At 40.3% G+C, this 18,880-nt stretch overlaps 1 protein-coding gene across 5 annotated transcripts in view; it reads left to right on the top strand.

Moving 5' to 3' along the window:
* Positions 1-18,880, top strand: part of sorbs1 (sorbin and SH3 domain containing 1) — a 74,455-nt gene that overhangs the window by 49,259 nt on the left and 6,316 nt on the right. For 4 of the 5 annotated variants that reach the window (XM_081616001.1, XM_081616000.1, XM_081615999.1 and 1 more), the window contains 11 exons: positions 5,657-6,817; positions 9,981-10,045; positions 10,127-10,297; positions 11,447-11,493; positions 11,580-11,694; positions 11,910-12,035; positions 12,110-12,304; positions 12,959-13,417; positions 15,206-15,301; positions 17,224-17,411; positions 17,554-17,660. In XM_081616001.1, the coding sequence (XP_081472127.1) occupies positions 5,657-6,817; positions 9,981-10,045; positions 10,127-10,297; positions 11,447-11,493; positions 11,580-11,694; positions 11,910-12,035; positions 12,110-12,304; positions 12,959-13,417; positions 15,206-15,301; positions 17,224-17,411; positions 17,554-17,660 (2,730 nt within the window). The remainder of the gene's footprint in view (positions 1-5,656; positions 6,818-9,980; positions 10,046-10,126; positions 10,298-11,446; positions 11,494-11,579; positions 11,695-11,909; positions 12,036-12,109; positions 12,305-12,958; positions 13,418-15,205; positions 15,302-17,223; positions 17,412-17,553; positions 17,661-18,880) is intronic. The other variant, XM_081616003.1, reaches the window with a different exon arrangement.

Below are 18,880 nucleotides of genomic sequence, written 5' to 3'. Positions count from 1 at the left end.
TTTTGATGTTTTTGTTTCCCCATAAATAAGTGGGGATGAACTGATCCACTTTTTTCACTTCTGATATCTGTGGTTCAGTATCGGCTGATCCGATTCAGAAAACAGCTGAACTGACCTAAGATGTCTTTTTTTTTTAACACAGACATAAATGTACTGAATTATATATTTATTTGGTAACTTAAATGCACCAATAGCTTCAGAAACATGGTCAAAAATGTAAAAAAAACTTTACTTTTGTTCAGTCAGTGCAGTTAGGAATAGAACAGCCAATGTAAAATAAACAATAAAGAAATTCAGGTTGACAATTTGGTTAAACGTAGAAAATAAACTGAAACAAAAATTTTTTTCAAATGGTTCATAAAGAGCAAGTAGAAATTCTCAATATAATGTAAAATAAATAATAAAGCATAGAATTAGACTGTATAGATCTGCCCTTATGGATCAGGAACAGTCACCGATAACCGATCTAGAAGGTTTTTTCAATATCAAAACCAATACGGACACTACAAGTCAAAAACCTGCCAGTGGAAGCAGCACTTTTTAATCTATACTCAATATTCAATTAAATTTATTGACTGAAAAATATGTTTTTTACATAATGTTATCATTTTGTTGTGATAGTTTAATGTAAGACAGATAATCTTTTTTTTTTTATTTAATTCCTCCTCCATCTCCTAGTGCTAACTAGAAACAACCAATCAGAGCCAGGAGGCGGGTCTTACCGCTGTCAATCACCCTCTTTGCTACGCTGCAGCCATCAGTGAGTGCTAAAGCTAGTTAGCAGAGCCATCAATGACGGCTTATAAACAGTTTTCCTATGACGGTGTGTTGTTTCTCTACTGATAAAAAAAACATTTAGCAGCGTGTACACAAATTTGATTGACAGCGTTAAGACCAGCCTCCTGGCTCTGATTGGAATAGAAAAAAACATTTTTGTAAAAGTTGCATACTGCAGCTTTCAAACAAGCTTCTGCTTTAGCTTTGATTTATTTCAATTGTACTAAAACATTTGTGCTGGAAATTAGACTAAAAATACTTTTTAAGATTTTGTGTTTTTGCAGTGTAAACTGCTCTGAAAGCTGCAGATGTTGGAAAATGTTGAAACTTCCACATGCATGTGATTCGCTCAACCGTTCTGTTGGATAACGCACAGAGCACATTATCGGCCAATCACGTCGCAGCATTCATTACCACCTACAGCTGCATTTCTATAAACCAGGAAGTCATCAAGAAGTTTATTTATTTCTGCCATTTATGGAGAGAAATTACTTCCAACATTATCACAAGCAAAGAACATGTTACAAAAATTTACATTTGAAAAACTCAATCAAAAAACAAGATTTTAGCATGAAATCTTGTACACATTTATGCAGTTTGCTCATTTTTTTATTCAATTTTTTTTTATTTCTTAAAAATAAAAAAAATTATTAGTAAATAAATTACTCTCAAAAATTATTTTCAGATTGAGAAGTTTTTCAGTTTCATTTTTGAAATCCATTTTCCTCAAATTTCCATTTTTGAAATATTTTCTTAATATTGGGACAAATTTCTCTCCTTAGAAATTCAGCTTAACAAACTTTAAGTCAAACTGAAAACCCGCAATATTTCAGTTCATTTTGTGATTATATTGATATTAATGGAAAGTTGAGTGGAAGGAAAAAGTATGTTAGCATAGAAAATACACAAGCAACAGGGATAAGAATAGAAATATAATTTATTGTCTCCACGGTGGGAAAATTTCTGTGCAAAAGCAGCAAAATAAAAGGCAATAAAAGCTTTTTTGAAAAATCCTAAAGCGAACAGCCTCACACAAAGACAGAATACAAAGTTACATAAAATGAATAAAATGCATTTCAATACAGAAAGGTCACATTATGTCGTATGTTGTCCACAAATTGCCATAAATAAATCATTAAAGGTCAATGTAGGAGAAATTGGCTGCTCACAGAGGGCTGCATCCAATCATATTAATGGAAAGTTGAGTGAAAGGAAAAACCTGTGGTCAAAAGGTTCACAATTAACAGGGATTGAAAGCTTGTTTTGGCAAGAAGCTACTTTGAAAAGGTGATTTATGCTTCCAGTTCAATACACCAATATCCCAAATGACTTGTTATAAATGCACAAGGTTGTTTTTGTTGTTTTACATTTATTCTTTTATTTATTTATCATAAATCCACAAGTACAACTTTAGCAGAACAGACTTTGGATCCCTGTTACAATTTTTCTACCACAGTTCTTCCTTCCACTCAATGCACCTGCAAAAGAAACAACATTTTCTAAGTATTCTTGGTCGCACGAAAAACTAACTGACAAGTAACTTTTCAGGAAGATGTGGAAGCTGGTTGGTTTTAAGTCAATAATTCCTTAATGATGGTGAAAAAGTTCAAGCTTCTGGCAGATTATTTCACAGATAATGGGCCCTGCGCCGTTACCTAGCAACGCCAGCCAAGCACAGCCCGTTGCCTAGCAACCGAGTTCCAATTCCACTGGCAGATTATTTCACTTATAGCAAGACATTTTCATTATGTTACAATTGAAATCATTTTCCAGCAGAACTTGTACTCTTTTATTAATATTAAGGAATTACTGACTGAAAACAAGCTCCTGGTTTTTTTTGCTGTAAAGTTACTTGTAAGCTAGCTTTGTTTTACTTTGTAAGATATTTGCAGAAGAAATTAGACCAAAATGTACTTTGTAAAATTCTCTTAGTTCTGCCACAACTAGGTAAAATTAAATTAACAAACTTTCTGATGATGATCTAATTTATTTCGATGCGCCTGTGGATCTTTTCACTTGTTTGTTTTTTGACTCATGTTGGGTCTGAAGTCGTCTTGAAACCCAACCTGGTGGATTTTTTTCCCCCCGCTGCCGCCCAGCTGGAGCGGTCTCCAGGCAGAGAGGGCATGGATGAGGAGAGATAAACAGAGCAGTGAGATAAACAGAGGCGGCATGAGGAAGTCAGCTGTCAGTGTGGGGTCAGGAGCTGGAATGCCAGATCCAAGGCGGGGACACTTTGACCCAATGTACCGAGCTGAGCAAACATGCAACAGTTTCCACTTTTAAAGCCGAACTGCATAGTAATTATAACCCTAATGCTGGAAACGGTGGTTGTTGTAAGCAGATGTGGAGCTACGCTGTGTGAAAAATTACCCATCCAGTCAACTGACTAACATGCAGCTCCTGCCTGAGGCTCCACCTGGGCTATTTGAGTCACTCGCTGCTCATGAAGCAGAGAAACAAGCCAAAGAAAGGCAGAAACCAAACACTCCACCATGTGTTTCAGCCTTATGCTCACAAAATGGCAAAAAATCTCATATTTAAAGGGCTGCGGCAAACAATTTATTCAGTAATTGATTATTCTGGCGATTAATCAGATAAAAAATATACATTTTACAGATTTTAGGCATTTAAGCCTTTTTATACTATCTTATAAATACATTAAAATATATGATAACACTTTATTTGAAGGGGGTGAATAAGACTGACATGACACTGTTATAAACATGTCATAACATGTCAGGAACATGAATAAGCCTTCATGAATGTTTATGACTGTTGTCATAAAGCGTCATTCGGTAAATTATGACACTTAGAAATCATTACTGATATAAATTTGTTATAAAAGTATTACTGATTGCACTTTAAAAATTAGGTAACTTTGTTATTAACGGTAAAGTTTAAACAGTAATGATTTCTTGGTTAAAGTCAAGTTGTCATAACAAAGACATTTTGAATAATGTCAACTTTGTATTAAAAGTGTCATAATTTACCGAATGACGCTTTATGACAACAGTAATAAATATTTATGGAGGCTTATTCATGTTCCTGACATGTTTATGACATGTTTATAACAGTCTTATTCACCCCCTTCAAATAAAGTGTTACCAAATATACAAATGAACATATAATCCAATTCCTTTTTTAAATAGGAAATGCAATAACCTAAAATTCTTTAGTAAATCTGAACCGAGTGAAGCTAAAACTTTACAACTGAAGGAGTTTTGGCAAAAGCATATTTACAGACAAAATGCTAATATTAGACATTTTTGTACATTTGTACTCCTCTGACTGTGTTCTGTCAGCAAATCGCCTTTTTTCAGTTTGTACAGTTAACGATTAATCGATTACTAAAGTAGTTGATGATTATTTCAATAATTGACTAATTGTTCTGTTTAAAATTAAAGTAGCAGCCAGTTACTTCTGATCTGTAATTTTTGACTTGGTCTCTGCTTTGAATATTTTGGGGTTTTTTCACCAAATGGCTGTTTTTAGGTCCGATTAATCGATTTATGAATTACAGTCACAACTGGTGACTCTTTTATGATGTTTTTATGACGTAAAGCACTTTGAACTGCCTTGTTGCTCAAATGTGCTATAGAAGAAACTTGAATTGAGTTAATTAAATATTTGATTAATCACGATTAATTGTTTCAGCCCCAAATCTTTGTTCACAAAAAACGAAACCCTGACTCGCTGTGCTGCATTCATGAGCAGGAGTGACTCTTTTCTCCCCGTCTGCCATGAATAAAACGCAGAGTCATCCTCTGCAGCGTGTTTTCCTGACAGATTTGACTGTGGCAGATCGGTCAGTCGCCGCGCGGCGGAGCCTCGCGTCACGTGGAAGCGTTGTGTCATTTCCCAGCACCATCTGGATCGCAGTCATGAGTCACCAGGCGCTGACACAAGCTTTTCCTAGCAGATTTCAACATTTTAACTGCAGGGCGGTTGGATCAGGATGTATTTTTAATTCACAAACTCAGGGAAGCAGCTTGGTAGCAGCGCCGCCTGCAGATTCTGCAGGCATCAAACAATGAAAGCAATGTTTGAAGCTATAACTTTTTCATGTTTTATTAAAGTTTAGCCTGTGAAGTGAAAGGAAAGCTATGCACGGTTTTCAGTTTTCAGTGGTCAGCACTGCTGCGTTTCAGCACTGATCCTTTTTCTACTACTTCACAATTTCTCTCTATTTTGCGTTGATTGATCACCTAAAATCCCCTGAAACTCACCGAAGTCTGAATCTGGATAAACACGATCAGCCTTTAGTTGTAGTTAGCTTAAACAGCCTCCAACCTCACGTGACATTTCATGGCATGTCGCTGTTTGAACGCCGTCTGTTCCCTCGTTGTGTCGACGATACAGGCTCCTACGGTGGCCCTGAAGGTCCAACCACATCAACAAATCACTAAACACAGCTACAAATGGAAAAACGCAACAACATTAATTGTGTTTAACACAATTAAGCATTAAGCACAATTACAATAAAAGTAGGAAACCAAAGAACTTGGCTTTAGAACCGGATATTGTTCCGACTCTGCAGTGAGTGTTGTGCTTAGTTAATGTTGTGTTTTCTTAAGAAAACACTTAGTTTTCTCAATTTGTAGTTGTGCTGCGTTAATGTCATTGCGTTTTTGAATATTTTGTGTTTAGTGATTTGCTGTTGTGGTTTGGCCTTCAGGGCCACCGTAGTTTCCTCTTGGATTCATTCTTATCATGCAGTAAACATCTACTTGATGTTCACAGCATCAAGTCTGCTTCCTCTCATCCACTTTCGATGGAGTTTGGTTTTTATCTCAGACTCAAACTGTTTTTGTGTGTAAACTTTGTGACCGTTGTAATCTAATATGTTGTTTATTCTGTTGTCCTGCATGCTTGCCAGTGGATTATAAAGGTGGGAATGGCTGTTTAATTTCACCCTGCTCCTCTGTAAATAGTCGAACGGTTCTTGCCAGTAATGCAATAGGTGACCAGTGTAAGAGTAAGAAGACCCTGTCTGCTGCCAAAGCCTGCATACCGCAGATCCTGCCCTCTAAGTTCAAGCCCAAGCTGCTGCCCCCCAGTGGTGACAGCCAGGACTGCAGGACCGATGGCGCCAGACAGCCCAAGTCTCACAGCTGCGAGGATATCTACCCAGGGCGCTTTGGTGAAGAGGAGGACCGGAGCGTCTCCCCTGCGGTGAGACGGAGCGCGTCCGGGTTCTCCAGCCTGTACCGCACCATGCATCACATCCAGCGGCCCAGTTCGGTTGGCTGCAGCCCGCACGGCAGCGTCCGCAGCCTCACCTCGCTGTTTGAGGCGGCCAAGAGCGACGCAGAGAAGTCTGTCGAGACAGTCGGACGGGACAACGTGTCGTCACGGGTCAGCGAGTTCGAAACGATGATCCGGCGGTCTGGCGCCGCCCCCAGCCGCTCGTCGTCGCTGTCCGCTCTGGACTCCGGGCGGAACCGCAGCCCCGACCGCGTGGCGTCCGCCGTGTCCGCCGAGGCGCTCCTGACAACCGAAGCCACAACGACGGACGCTAGCGCTGTGGCGGAGGGCGGGAACTCCAGGGTTTCGTCTCCAGAGGACGAGGCAGCTTCATCGTCGGGGGATGGACAGGAAGTGGAGCAGATCCTCAGCGGATCCAAAACCCCTCCGCTCCACCACCACCACCACCTGCACCACCTGAACCATCCACTCCTCCTCAAGCCCAGCAAGTGCAAAGGCGCCTGCCCGGCCTCCTACACCCGCTTCACCACCATCCTGCGCCATGAGAGGCAGCAGGACAAACCTGCCGCTGCGGAGAGGAAGGCCATGCTGCCGGGAAACCTCTTCCTCATGGGCCCGGCGCCCTTCAGGTTACGGAAGAACCCGCAGCCGCACCAAACCCGACGGACGCTGTTGGCCACCAGGGTGACGGCGGGCCCCCAGAGGCCCCTCATCCCGCGGCGGCTCTCCTCCCTGGAGGCCGTGGAGAAGCTGGAGGGCGGCGGGACGGAGCGGCTGAGTAACGGCCAGGTGTTTGACGCCAACGGGAACCTACTGGCAGCTCACCATAGAGGTCGCTAACTCCATCCCTTTCACTGCTCTGTGGTCTCTCATTGATCTTCACCTTCCTCCTCCACAAAGCAACGACACCGTCCTCTCATTTCCAGTCTGTGTGGTGTGTTCAAGTGACAGGGAACTGTCCATCTTCCATTTTCACTGTGAATGAGAACTCTCATCCAGGGGTCTAGATTATGTAGAAAATTGCGATTTCATCCAAATGCACTGCAGTCTAAAGGTGTTTGCACACCTGATACTTTGGTAGACTTGGTTAAATTGGGGATCAAAATTGCAACATTTGTATAATTTTCAGCTGCCATGGATCTCTTTCTCTCTGCACTGGCAAACAATCCAAACCCAAAACTTGTTCCCCTCCTCTCCTGTGGGGGCGCTGCACCAAGAACCACTGAAGGAAACGACACTAAAACCAAGCGCATCTTCCTTCTTCATGAAATGTAAACAAAACTGGAGCAGTGTCAAATTTTACTGGTTAGAAGATTTCTCGTTTTTGGCAAAAAAAAACACGAGTCTAAACTCGCATGTTTGTTTTGGTTCAATTTACCCAGAATGCCCTGCGCTGTAACCCGCCTCCTGGTAGAATCGGTTTGATTGGGGACCAAAGTTGCAACATTTGCTACATGTTCAACTGGTGCGATTCTCTTTAACGCTACACTGTGCCAAACAAACCAAACTAATTAGAATATGCAATTCTCCTCCTCGCCTGTAGGGGCGCTGCACTAAGAAAGGGTTTAGAATATTTGCCATTGCAGTGAAAAAGAGAACAGATTTAGATTTAGATTACAGTGAACATTTGGCCAAAACTATTTATTTATCCAAAGAAAGCACATTAATCTGTTTAGTAGAGAAAACTGGTAGGTTTGTTTTGGTGGTTTAGCACACAGGCTAATTTTTCTAGCCACACAATTAGCCTGTTTAGCTTAACATAGTTTACCTGTAAACAACTCTGTTTTTAGCACCATTATGCTAACTCTATTTAACGCATCAACTTAAAATCAAAATTATTGAACCCTTTATACACTGCAAATTGCAAACAAACAAATGTTCTCCTTTATGACGACTTTTTTGTGCATTTGTCTTAGACTGCTTTCTTGAGATTATTAAATACTAAATACCGCGGCTGTGGCCATGGCCTTTAGGGAGCTAAAGGCTGTACAGAGATTACATCTTTACAAGTTATAGTTTACACTTAAATGTCTGCTGAAGATTGGCAAACACTTAGCTGAACTTCACCTGAAAAGTAACAGCCAAACATTAAGAAAATAAAGAGAAAGCTGCTAAAACGCCTGGGTTTTGTGACATAAATGATGATGAAACATCTTTTTGAAAAGTTTCACCTGTAATGTGACTCAAACTGCATCTTTTAGCGAGGAAATACCAAAACAACTTGGGTTGTGGCTGTTTGTCACAGCCACACATTGTAAAGTTCAGTCTCATCGGCAGAGAGTAGAGCTGGGCGACAGGGCGTCAAAATAAAATCTCCAGTTTATTTCATACCAGATCCAGTTTCAATAGATAGTTTTTCTTTCTCTCTTTTCTAAATAAGAAATTATAAATGACAGATAAGTGGCTATTATTTCAATCACTGCTTCTGAGTTTTACATCTGAGTATTAAGGCACGGCTATGAGAATTGTTGTGAAATTACGAGAATATAGTCATAATATCATCAGACTAAAGACACAGTTTTACCAGAGGAACGTCTTAAAATTACAAGAGAATTTAGTTTTAATAGAAAAAATGCTTGGAAAATTTATTTTTAATTTTTTTCACCTAATGTTTCAACTTTACTCCGGTAATATTAAGATTTTATTCTCGCGTTACTACGATTGTATCCTTATAAGAAGAATTATTCTGCCTAATATTCCAAGAAAAGAAGCTTGTGAAACAAGATGGCCGCCTTGGGCGTGCTGACATTGATCCAGAAAAGCAATGGTGGGGAAGAAAGTCCAAAAATGTAATTAATTGCTAATATTGATTTATTGACCTGGAGGTGTGAACATGTAATTGGCCAAAAAAGTGAACTCTGGTGAGGTTTGAATGCTGTGTGAACACCAAGCAGACCGGAGACCACTCCAAAAACAGGAAATGGTCTACAGCACAGGGCATTCTGGGTAAATACAACCAGAACAACACAATAGTCTAACGCTAACAGGAAGAATGACTTGTGGTTTTTTATCAAAGACAAAAGAGAAATCCTACAATAGCTAAAACCTGACGCTACTCCAGTTTTGTTTACATTTGGTGAAGGAGGAAATTGCTCTTTGCGTCTTCTTCGTTTCCTCCAGTGGTTCTTGGTGCAGCGCCCCCACAGGTGAGGAGAGGAGCAGGATTTTCAATGAGTTTTATTATCTGACTCAGGCCAGTGTGAAGGAGAACCACAGCAGCTGAAAATGTAACAAATGCTGCAAATGAACACAATACCTCATGTGAAGCATGATGGTGGCAGTATCATGCTTTGGTGCTGGCTTTTACCGCTAGAAAGCTGTAGCCCAACATTGATACAAAGAACCCATTTAGCTAATCAGAATTAGCTTTTTGGCAAAGATTGAAGCACAAACAGTAAATTAAACTTTGGTTCCACCTGCTCACCGCATGCCGACATGAAGCAGTTGGGGTCATAGGTTACAGCTAAGTTTTGAAATGACTTTTTTCCCTTCGTCATAGAAACCGGGCATGTTAGCAGAAATCTACAGGCTTTTTATATCCATTATAACCTTACGTAACTGATGCATTTCTATATTAATTTTGGTTTTCCGTCATTTTTCACTTTTAGACACATCGTCCACCTTTACTTCCCAAACAGATTAGATATTTCCTGTTTGGGAATTAATTAAATAAATTTAAACTTTTAAAAAATATTGGTCACTCACCATCAATACTCTCATGATTTCATGTTGATTTTTTTATTTTTCACTGGAGTTTACTGTAATTTTATATATTTTTTCCAGCATTTGGTCATTGTTTTCATCCTTGTCTGCATGCAGATGTTTTTTTTGCAGTGCACTTTGTTTTTTGTGGTCATTTGATGTGTGCATGCTTATTATAGTATTTCCTTTCATTCAGTTGACTGGAATTGAGGAGGTGACTGCAACATTTTAGTTTGAAATTGCTGTTATGTGACGTAAAGTTAGCGATTAAATCACCTTGCTGTTTCTGTCAGACTCGTCCCCAGCTCACGGGGAAAGCCAGGATGAAGCGTTGAGGAAGCGTCATGGGGACAAAGAGGTGAATTCATCGCTAAAACGTGTGCAGATTTTTTAGAAATTAGCAACAGAAGTGCAGCTTTCTGATTTGTTCTCCTGACAGAAAATCCTGGAGGAGCAGCGGCGGCTGAAGCGGGAACAGGAAGAGGCCGACATCGCGGCCCGGAGGCACACGGGGATTGTGCCGACGCACCACCAGTTCATCACCAACGAACGCTTCGGAGACCTGCTCAACATCACAGATAACGCCGAGAAACGGAAATCAGGCGTCGAGGTACAACGCAGGGTCGAGTCTTATCGCCACTGCAGGCAGGAAGACGGAGGAGGGGGACTTTCTGCACACTGAGAAATAAATATTTCTGTCTAGTTTTTAGTGAAAATATCTTAGCACTCCTGAAATAAGACAAAACTAACGTAAGAGTAACTTTTCAGGAATATAGAAGTTTATTTTAAGTCAGTAATTCTTTAATATTGGTGAAAAACTAAAAGTTCCACTGGCAGATTAGTCAACTGTCCCTGCGCCGTTACCTAGCAACGCCAGCCCAGCCCGTTACCTAGCAACGCCAGCCCTGCCCAGCCCGTTACCTAGCAACCGAGTTCTAGCTCCGCTGGCAGAATGTCACTTCAGACATTTTTCAAAATAACAGAAGCTGAAATTGAGAAAACATTTTTGTGAACTGAAATAAATAAAATAAAAACCGTAACTCACTGGGACCATATTGTGCGTTTATAAAACTAACTTAAACTGAAAATCGTTTTTGTGTTTATGGAATCTATTTATTTGTCTTCTGAACTGATGTGAAATTTATTTTTTTCCCCCCCCAACACAAGCAGTTTACGTCATCTGAAATAAATCCAGATTTTCCAAAAATGTAATCTTCAAAAATTTGATAAATTGATAAAATCGATTTATCGCCCTGTCCTACATTGAATTCTGTTGTTACTCATCAATTTTACGAATTTAAGAATATTTTATCCAAGGAAAAACATAATTTTCTGGAAAAAAAGAAGTACACAAATGTCTGACTTCAAATCAATTCTTTTCATTTTTTTGCACAGTGACAAAGGAATTTTGATTCTGATAACCTCAAAGAATATATGTTTTAATATCATGAATTTAATAATTGAAAATAATCTTTTTTTCACACAAATTTTAGTTTTTCTTCTAAGTATTTGATGTTAATCTAAAAATGTTAAGTGTATTTGGTGGAAATTTACTCCACTTTACTTTTTGTTTTCAATCAAAACTGAAAATAAAAACATATCAAGCTCCCAACACGACCCAGGAAGATCTTCTTCTACTACGTGGCATTTAAGACCCAGAAAGAACAATCCAATTAAAATGTATTGGAATTTTATTGATAAACTAATGATGTTGCTTGTGATTTTATCCAGAAAACTGAAAAGTTTCATTTTTACACAGAGAACTCCAGCCATGGCGCGCTTTGACTTCAGAGCAGAAAGCCTAAAGTAGGTGAAAATCATCAGAATAATGATAATAGTCAGTCGTTTCTCAAAACTTTAAACTAATAAAGTTTGCTGTTTGTGTTTTTCAGGGAATTACCTTTTCAAAAGGGGGATATTGTGTACATAATCCGACAAGTCGATCAGAACTGGTATGAAGGCGAACATCATGGAAGAGTCGGCATTTTCCCACGAAGTTACGTTGAGGTTGGTTCAGTCGGCTAAGAAACCAGAAACCGTTTGCTGCATTCCTGTTCATTATGCAGGGGGCTCCACTTCTGCTTTTCAAAGACGTACCGTTGCATAATTGCTCATCTGTTTGCAGAAAGTTTGCTGATTTTTTGCAAAGAATGTACTGAACATGTTTTGTGTCGCCCATCTTAACGTAACAATAAATCAGCTTTAATGGTTTTATGTTGCAGCTCCTGCCTCCGACAGAGAAAGCCCAGCCAAAGAAAAGCGCCCCGGTCCAGGTTCTGGAGTACGGAGAAGCGGTCGCCCGCTTCAACTTTAAGGGAGACACAGTGGTGGAGATGTCCTTCAGGAAGGTGAATCATCTGTCCGTGGTGATGATAATACTACTGAAGCAGAACCGTTCTGACCCGACCTGGTGGTTCTGCAGGGCGAGCGGATCACGCTGATCCGCAGAGTGGATGAGAACTGGTACGAGGGGAAAGTCTCCGGCACCAATCGGCAGGGCATCTTCCCCGTCACCTACGTGGAAGTGCACAAGCGGCCGCGCGTGAAGAACGGCGTGGACTACCCGGACCCGCCGGTCAGCCACTCGCCGCAGCGCAGCACCAACGCCTCGCCGCAGGTCAGCGCCGTTATCTGGGTCGTGCTCAAGACTGGGCGATAAATTCATTGTTAACATGATAATATTTGGAAAATCTGGATGTTTTTTCCACCAACGCTCTCTGTGGGTTTCCATGGTCCAGGGCGGCCATCTTGTTTGACAAGCGTATTTTAAAACTTCTTTTTAGTATTCGTCACCAAATTAAGGTTGATTATTTTTTGAAAAACTAACTTGCATTATTATTACTTGAAAATTGTCTGGCGGTATTTCAGATATTTAAAACTAAAAAGTGAATCAATAATTATTGATATCGACTGATATGAAACACTTATATCATGATACTTCTTTCAGTAATATCGTCAAGCCCCACTAATACTATGACTTTATTCTTGTAATTAAACAAATATTCTTGTAGCCTGGCCTTAATACTGTCAGACAGACAGACATCAAACACTTAAAACAAAAATCCACTTTTTGAAAATATTTTCTGTCATTTGCAATTTCTGTTTTAGGAAGACATTTGAAAGAAAATGGAGATTAAATTTTTAACTCGCCCAGCTCTCGTTATGTCCCTCTGTCCTCTCTGTGTTCACTTCATCTGTCTTTTGTTGTTGTTTTGGTGAATTTTTCTCATCCTTTATTTCCCGCTCTGCTCCCTCCATCCTGTGTAAAAAGCTGTATCGTAACCGCCTCACCACCTCCCCCCTGCCGCTGCCCCGCTCCCCTCGCCGCTCCGTCTCGCCCGAGGTCCACGCCGTCTCCTCCGAGTGGATCTCCCTCACCGTGGGTGGTGGCAGCCCCCCCGCCGCCCCGACACCCCCACTGCCGCCGCCGCCCACCGTCTCCTACCGCTGGGGCGAGTACCTGCCCCCGCCGTACTCCGCCAGCCCCGTGCCCTACGTCTCCCCCATGGTGTCGCCCTCCGCCTCCCCGCTGCCACCGCCGCACCCGCCCAGGCCCGGCTCTGCCACGCCCTTCCTCACCTTCACTCCGCCGCAGGGGGAGGACTTCCTGTCGCGCAGCGTGAGCCCCAGCGGCGGACCGGTGCTGGAAGGCTGGCTGAGCGAGGTGGAGAGCGCGGAGGGGGAGCGGGGCCGGGCGGCCCGGGGCAGCAGACAGAGTAGCCCTGCAGAGGTACCACCTGCATGGTGTGTGGTGTTCACTGCAAAACGACCTTTGACCTCCCTAGAGTAGCTGTGGATGTGGTTCTGATGTGTGCTCATCACTTTTGCAGCGCCTTGGAAAAGTATTCACAACCTCTGAACCCAGTGGTGTCCAAATATGTTGCCATGAGAACCAAATCATTCGTGCTATAAAAGGAATGGTGTGTTGCAACATTTTAGGCAATAAAATATTTATTTTCTTATTCAAAAAAGGAATTGAATTGTTAATATGCATTTTGATGTATTTCTAATATTACATAAACAAAACTTAAGTGAGTCAAAGAAAAATCTGCAAAAACAGATTGCAGATTTAATATTTAACTGAATATTAAAATAGTTGTTAGTTGCAGTCCTAACTACAACTATAAATCTTAAGTAGCTTAAATTAGAGACTGGAAGAAAAAGAATGTCATACTTCGTGTCATTTACAATATTATAGAACAGGAGCATCTTTACATAGCTTTTGTTACCTACTCCAGGCTCCCCCTAGTGGTTTGGAGGACCTATTACGGAACAAGTCTGCAGCGTTCCATACTTACTGTTCAGGGTTTTGCTATTTGCATTTTTTTTTACTTGCAGGGTCTTGCTTCTATTTTATATGTTTTCAACATTTTTATTGCATTTGTTTCGCCATTTGCACCATTAATAAACAATTTATAATTTCCCTTCCATTCCTCAAAAATGCACTGTTTTGTGTTTTATCACGTAAAACCTCAAATGAAGCTGAAACACTGAATTTGGTGATTTCAACGTGACAAAATGTGGAAAAGTTTTAGGGGTGTGCATAATTTTTCAAGGCACTGTGGGTTTGATCTGTAGCTGCAGATAGTTCTGCTGGTCTTCGCAGAAGATCGAGGCTGTAGCGCAGAGCATGCTGTTGTGTGTTCACTAACATTCAGTGGTTTTGCGGTGTTTGTGTGCCTGCATTTCATGGCTGTGAAAGACTTTCAGGAGAAGAAGAAAAGTTCCAGTTCAATTCCTGACACGAAGATATGAAAATTACGACCAGTCGAGATCGTTAAAGATAGTTTTGCCAAGACGAGTTATGAGAGCATGACGCTAACAGGAAATGCTAACTACTTCCTGTACATCGATAGCTTAGCTGCTACTGGACTTTGGAAGTTATTCAGGTGACCATTTATAGGTTTCATGTCTGTTAATTAGGGATGCAGACAATTAATCAATTTACGATTACTTATGGTTTATTAGATTAAAATTAGTTCCAATCGATTCACTAAGAACGTCCGCTTCGACATTTTTTTAGTGTTGTAGTTTGGCCTTCATCCAGCAGAGGGCGCCGCTGGTTTCCTTATACAGATACTACGATGGCAGCCGAACCAGAACTGGGAAAGAGCAACGGTCCGGTGTGGGATGAAAAATGCACTCGATGCGGTTCTGTTTTTAAATATAAACGATAAGTTTATATTTAAAACGCTATTATATTTAATAGCGCTTTATTAAGTCCAGCTGAAACTTTTCATTCAGAAACTGATACGTTACAAAGGTGAGGATGTGATGACGGAAAAGCGGTGAATTTAACGGAGAAAAATATTAACGCGATGAGGGGGAAAAAACATGGCGCCAAAAAAGCAAGACTGATTTTGAGGTCTTTCGTGAGTTGATCCATTGAATCGAGCGATTTATGTGACTGCATCTGCTGTGAGGTTGACGTGGGGTTCGGACAGGTTTCAGCTCAGCCATCTAAACTTTTATTAAAAGACGTTGGTGGTGTGTGTGTGTGTGTGTGTGTGTGTTGCAGTTTGTGAAGAACGAGGCCGACCATCTGGGACGGATCTCCAGGAGCCCCGTGATGCCGTACGACATCCAGGAGAACAACAACGTTAACTCATTTGCGGTAAGAAAATCTGACTTTGATCAAAACGCCGTTAAACTCACTTCCTCTTTAACTTCCATTATGTGTAAAGTTGTGCCTCATGTTTGACAACAAACAATTCATCCAGAGAAGTTTGACATTTAGGGGAACTCTTGATTTGTTTTCTTCCTAAGCGTCAAAAACCATCCTTCAGATTACAGATGACTAATAAAATTAAACAACTTTACGTTTGTAAAAATATGCTGCACACTAAAGCATGTCCTAGATAATAAATGTAAAAAAAATGTATGGAAGCCCATATATGCCATGAAAGAAAAAATTAAAGCCCAAAAGGAATTTTGACTTTGAAAGACAAAATAATGACTTAAATACATAATTATAATTTTATGTCTCATAATTATTGCTTTCCTTCTCAAAATTGTGACTCTGAAAGCCAGAATTATGACTTTTAATCTCATAATTATGATTTATATCTTATAATTATGACTTTACAAACATTATAATTATGACTTTGTATCTTATAACTATGACTTTTAAAGCCCAAATTAAAGTTACAATTATTTCTTTCTGGCTCGTAATCATGACCGAACTTTGTGCTGCTTCCTGTGTTTGTTTCCATCACATTAACCTGGAGGCTGCATGAGGCTTGCAGGTGATCGAGCAATATGTTTTTATATGTATAATTTTAAGGTTATAGAATTCAGAGGAGCAGCTGACAAAAATACCCGTCAAAAAATATTAATAATCAGAATGGAAATTTTACTCATTTCAATTCATTATGCGGTTAATTTAATTATTGCTTATTCCACTTTGGTGGAAGCTAGAGGTTGATGCTAATAAATGAACAAATAAAATATATTTCATATAAACCAGCTTTATGTGACTCTTAGGAAGAAAATGAATTATTGTCTTAAAGGGGCAGCATTATGTAAAATTGACTTTTTCAGCTTTCCATCATGTTAACATGTTTTTCCCGCGTCACAAACAAACCTGGGGTGTTGCTTTGAGTCTTTCATGCACTGTTCAGAAATCCTTCAATCTCCATGGAAACCATTCAGCGATACAAAACGCCAGGTTGGACTTAGCCCCGCCCTCAAAGAAGTCATAATTTTAGCTTTCAGTTATGATTATGAAATACTCAAGCTACCTTCCTTAGATAAACAAAGTGACTTTCTATGTCAAAATTTACTTCAAAAGTCAAAATTATTACTTTCCATCTCATTTATTATAATTTTTATCTCATAATTATGACTTTGAAAGCTAAAATTATGATTTTGAAAGTTACAATTATTACTTTCTAGCTCATAACAGCTACTGAAGAAGCCCCAGTCAGCTCCTTCAAACTAGCCAGCGGCATTTAGCAGACACCTGCTGAGCTAATTATAGGAGCTACTTCTCAGTGAAATCCTGGTAAAAACGCTATTAAAGGGTTAATAGAGGAGCAGCGTGATAACTTCCTGAAGGAGGAGTCTCAGAAAAAGCTGGAGTTTTTAAGTCAAATTTTAAATAACATTTTTATATGACAACTGAAAGTTACTTTGATTGTACTATGAACTTATTTGTGCCTGGAAAACAAAACTGGCATTATGTGCCTGGGAAACATAGTACTGTCCCTTTAAACGCCTATCTGTGGCCACCTGTTTCCCTTTGAGTCTGCATGCCCACACTGACTAATATCCTGTAGCGATGAACTAACGGTCTCATGTTTCCTGTCTCCATGCTCCCACTCTGGTGTTTCATTCCTCTCCTGCTGGGCTTCACCAACACCTCTACTTTTTCTTCTGGCTTTGAATGGATTACTCCCGTATTCCCCGTCTTTTCCTGCCTTTGCTTCGTACCGGACCCCCCCCTCCCCCACCTCTTTCTAACTCCTTAAACCTCCCCTGACCTCGGCCTCCTCCGGGACTCTTGTATGTCTCTCTGGCGACTCCTGCTCCCACCAGGAGGCAGTGTGTAATGAGATCTTGAATATTGCTGAGACCTCAGTGAGGTACTGCAGCACCCTGTCCCACCACCATAATGACTCTCTCCATAGACTGCACCCCCACCCCAGTAAACCATGTCTCATCATTTCCCAGCAACCCCAGTCCCACAGCAGCAGCCCGGAGCCGAGCCGTCTCAGCTGTGGAATGTGAGTGACATTTATTTACAGTTTCACTTTTTGGTTTTTTATTTTGGCGTGTTTCAGCTGAAGCCCCCCCCGCCCCCCTCCTTTCGTTAGACGTAGCCGGTCTGCTGGTTTTAACAAAGTGCTCTCTGTGTCGCCGCTGCAGTTTCCAGGCTTTGTACAGTTATGTGCCTCAGAATGACGACGAGCTGGAGCTGCAGGAGGGAGATCTCGTCAGTGTCATGGAAAAATGCGATGACGGCTGGTTTGTCGGTACGTCCTGCAGGACATTAATCCATACAGGGTTTCTGCACAATGACAGCACAGGCTTGCAGACACTGTAGCATATGGCAAGCCATTTTAACATAAAATCGGCCTGCCGCAATAAATCCGTCACATGAAATTTCCATTTGCACGATTTATAGCTTTTCTCTTTTTCTACCACAACTAGATGATAAAAGTCTTCAGTCTGGTGTTTTGGTCTCAACTAGACATTTTTTGAAGGACAATTTTGATTAGAGAGACATTATGATTCATTTATTTGTTGTTTTGTTCATTTATTTTTAATATTTAAAAAGTCTTCCTGTTCCAGTGATAAATATTCATTAGAATTTAAAGTTTATTGGTCTTTGAAAATGTGTACCAGATTACCATTACATTCCTTCAAAGTTCTCTCAAAACAGTATTATCATTTATTACAATAATGAGATGAGTAATTATTGTGATTAATATTGTGGTTTGGAACCATTTTCCGTTAGCATATTAATAAGGGTGTATTAATGCAAGGTCGATCAATAAATTTGATTTAGTAATAAAACACTAATGCAGGAATTGGAAGAAAATAAAACAAGCTTGTAGAAAATTAAATTCAATGAGTGTTTTCTGGATGGTAAGTCAACAATAAAACAACCGTCTTTTCCAGTAGCCATTGTACGGGACATGAAGCAGTAAAACCAGCTGACCAAACGTGCTGGAGCTCTGCTGCTAAGGTTGCTAGGTAACGGGATGGGGTAGCTAGCTGAGGGACACCTCGTCATTACTGACTTATAATGTTGCACTCAAAAAGATTTTGGAAATACTCACTTATTGCCAAAAAAGCTGGGTATTTTTTTAAGTACTTGATTTTTTTTTTAGAAGCAGTAGAAACTCAAATGGAAGTAGAAAAGGTGCAAAATGTGACTTTAGATAATTTGTTGCCTTTAATAGTAAATTTAACCTCATTTATACTAGTCAGAATGTAATAAAGATATATCTTAATCTACCATTACATCTAGTAATGAACCAGTTTCAGATATCTGGAATGCAAATGGAGTGAAACTGATTTTATGTTAAAATGGCCTGCCATACACAGCATGCACGAAGCCTCCTGCAGAGGGAGGACCATGCGTCACTGGGTCACATTGCTCCATATAGAGTTTCTAATGGATGACAGCGTAACTTTCTCTGCAGCAGAATCCCGTCACTTACTCCCGTTTTCCTGTTTTCCTCCACAG

The sequence above is a fragment of the Poecilia reticulata genome, chromosome 15, assembly GCF_904066995.2.
Source record: "Poecilia reticulata chromosome 15, P_reticulata-male-v2, whole genome shotgun sequence".
NCBI classification, from domain to species: Eukaryota; Metazoa; Chordata; class Actinopteri; order Cyprinodontiformes; family Poeciliidae; genus Poecilia; species Poecilia reticulata.
This window is presented reverse-complemented; position numbering and strand designations above follow the sequence as displayed.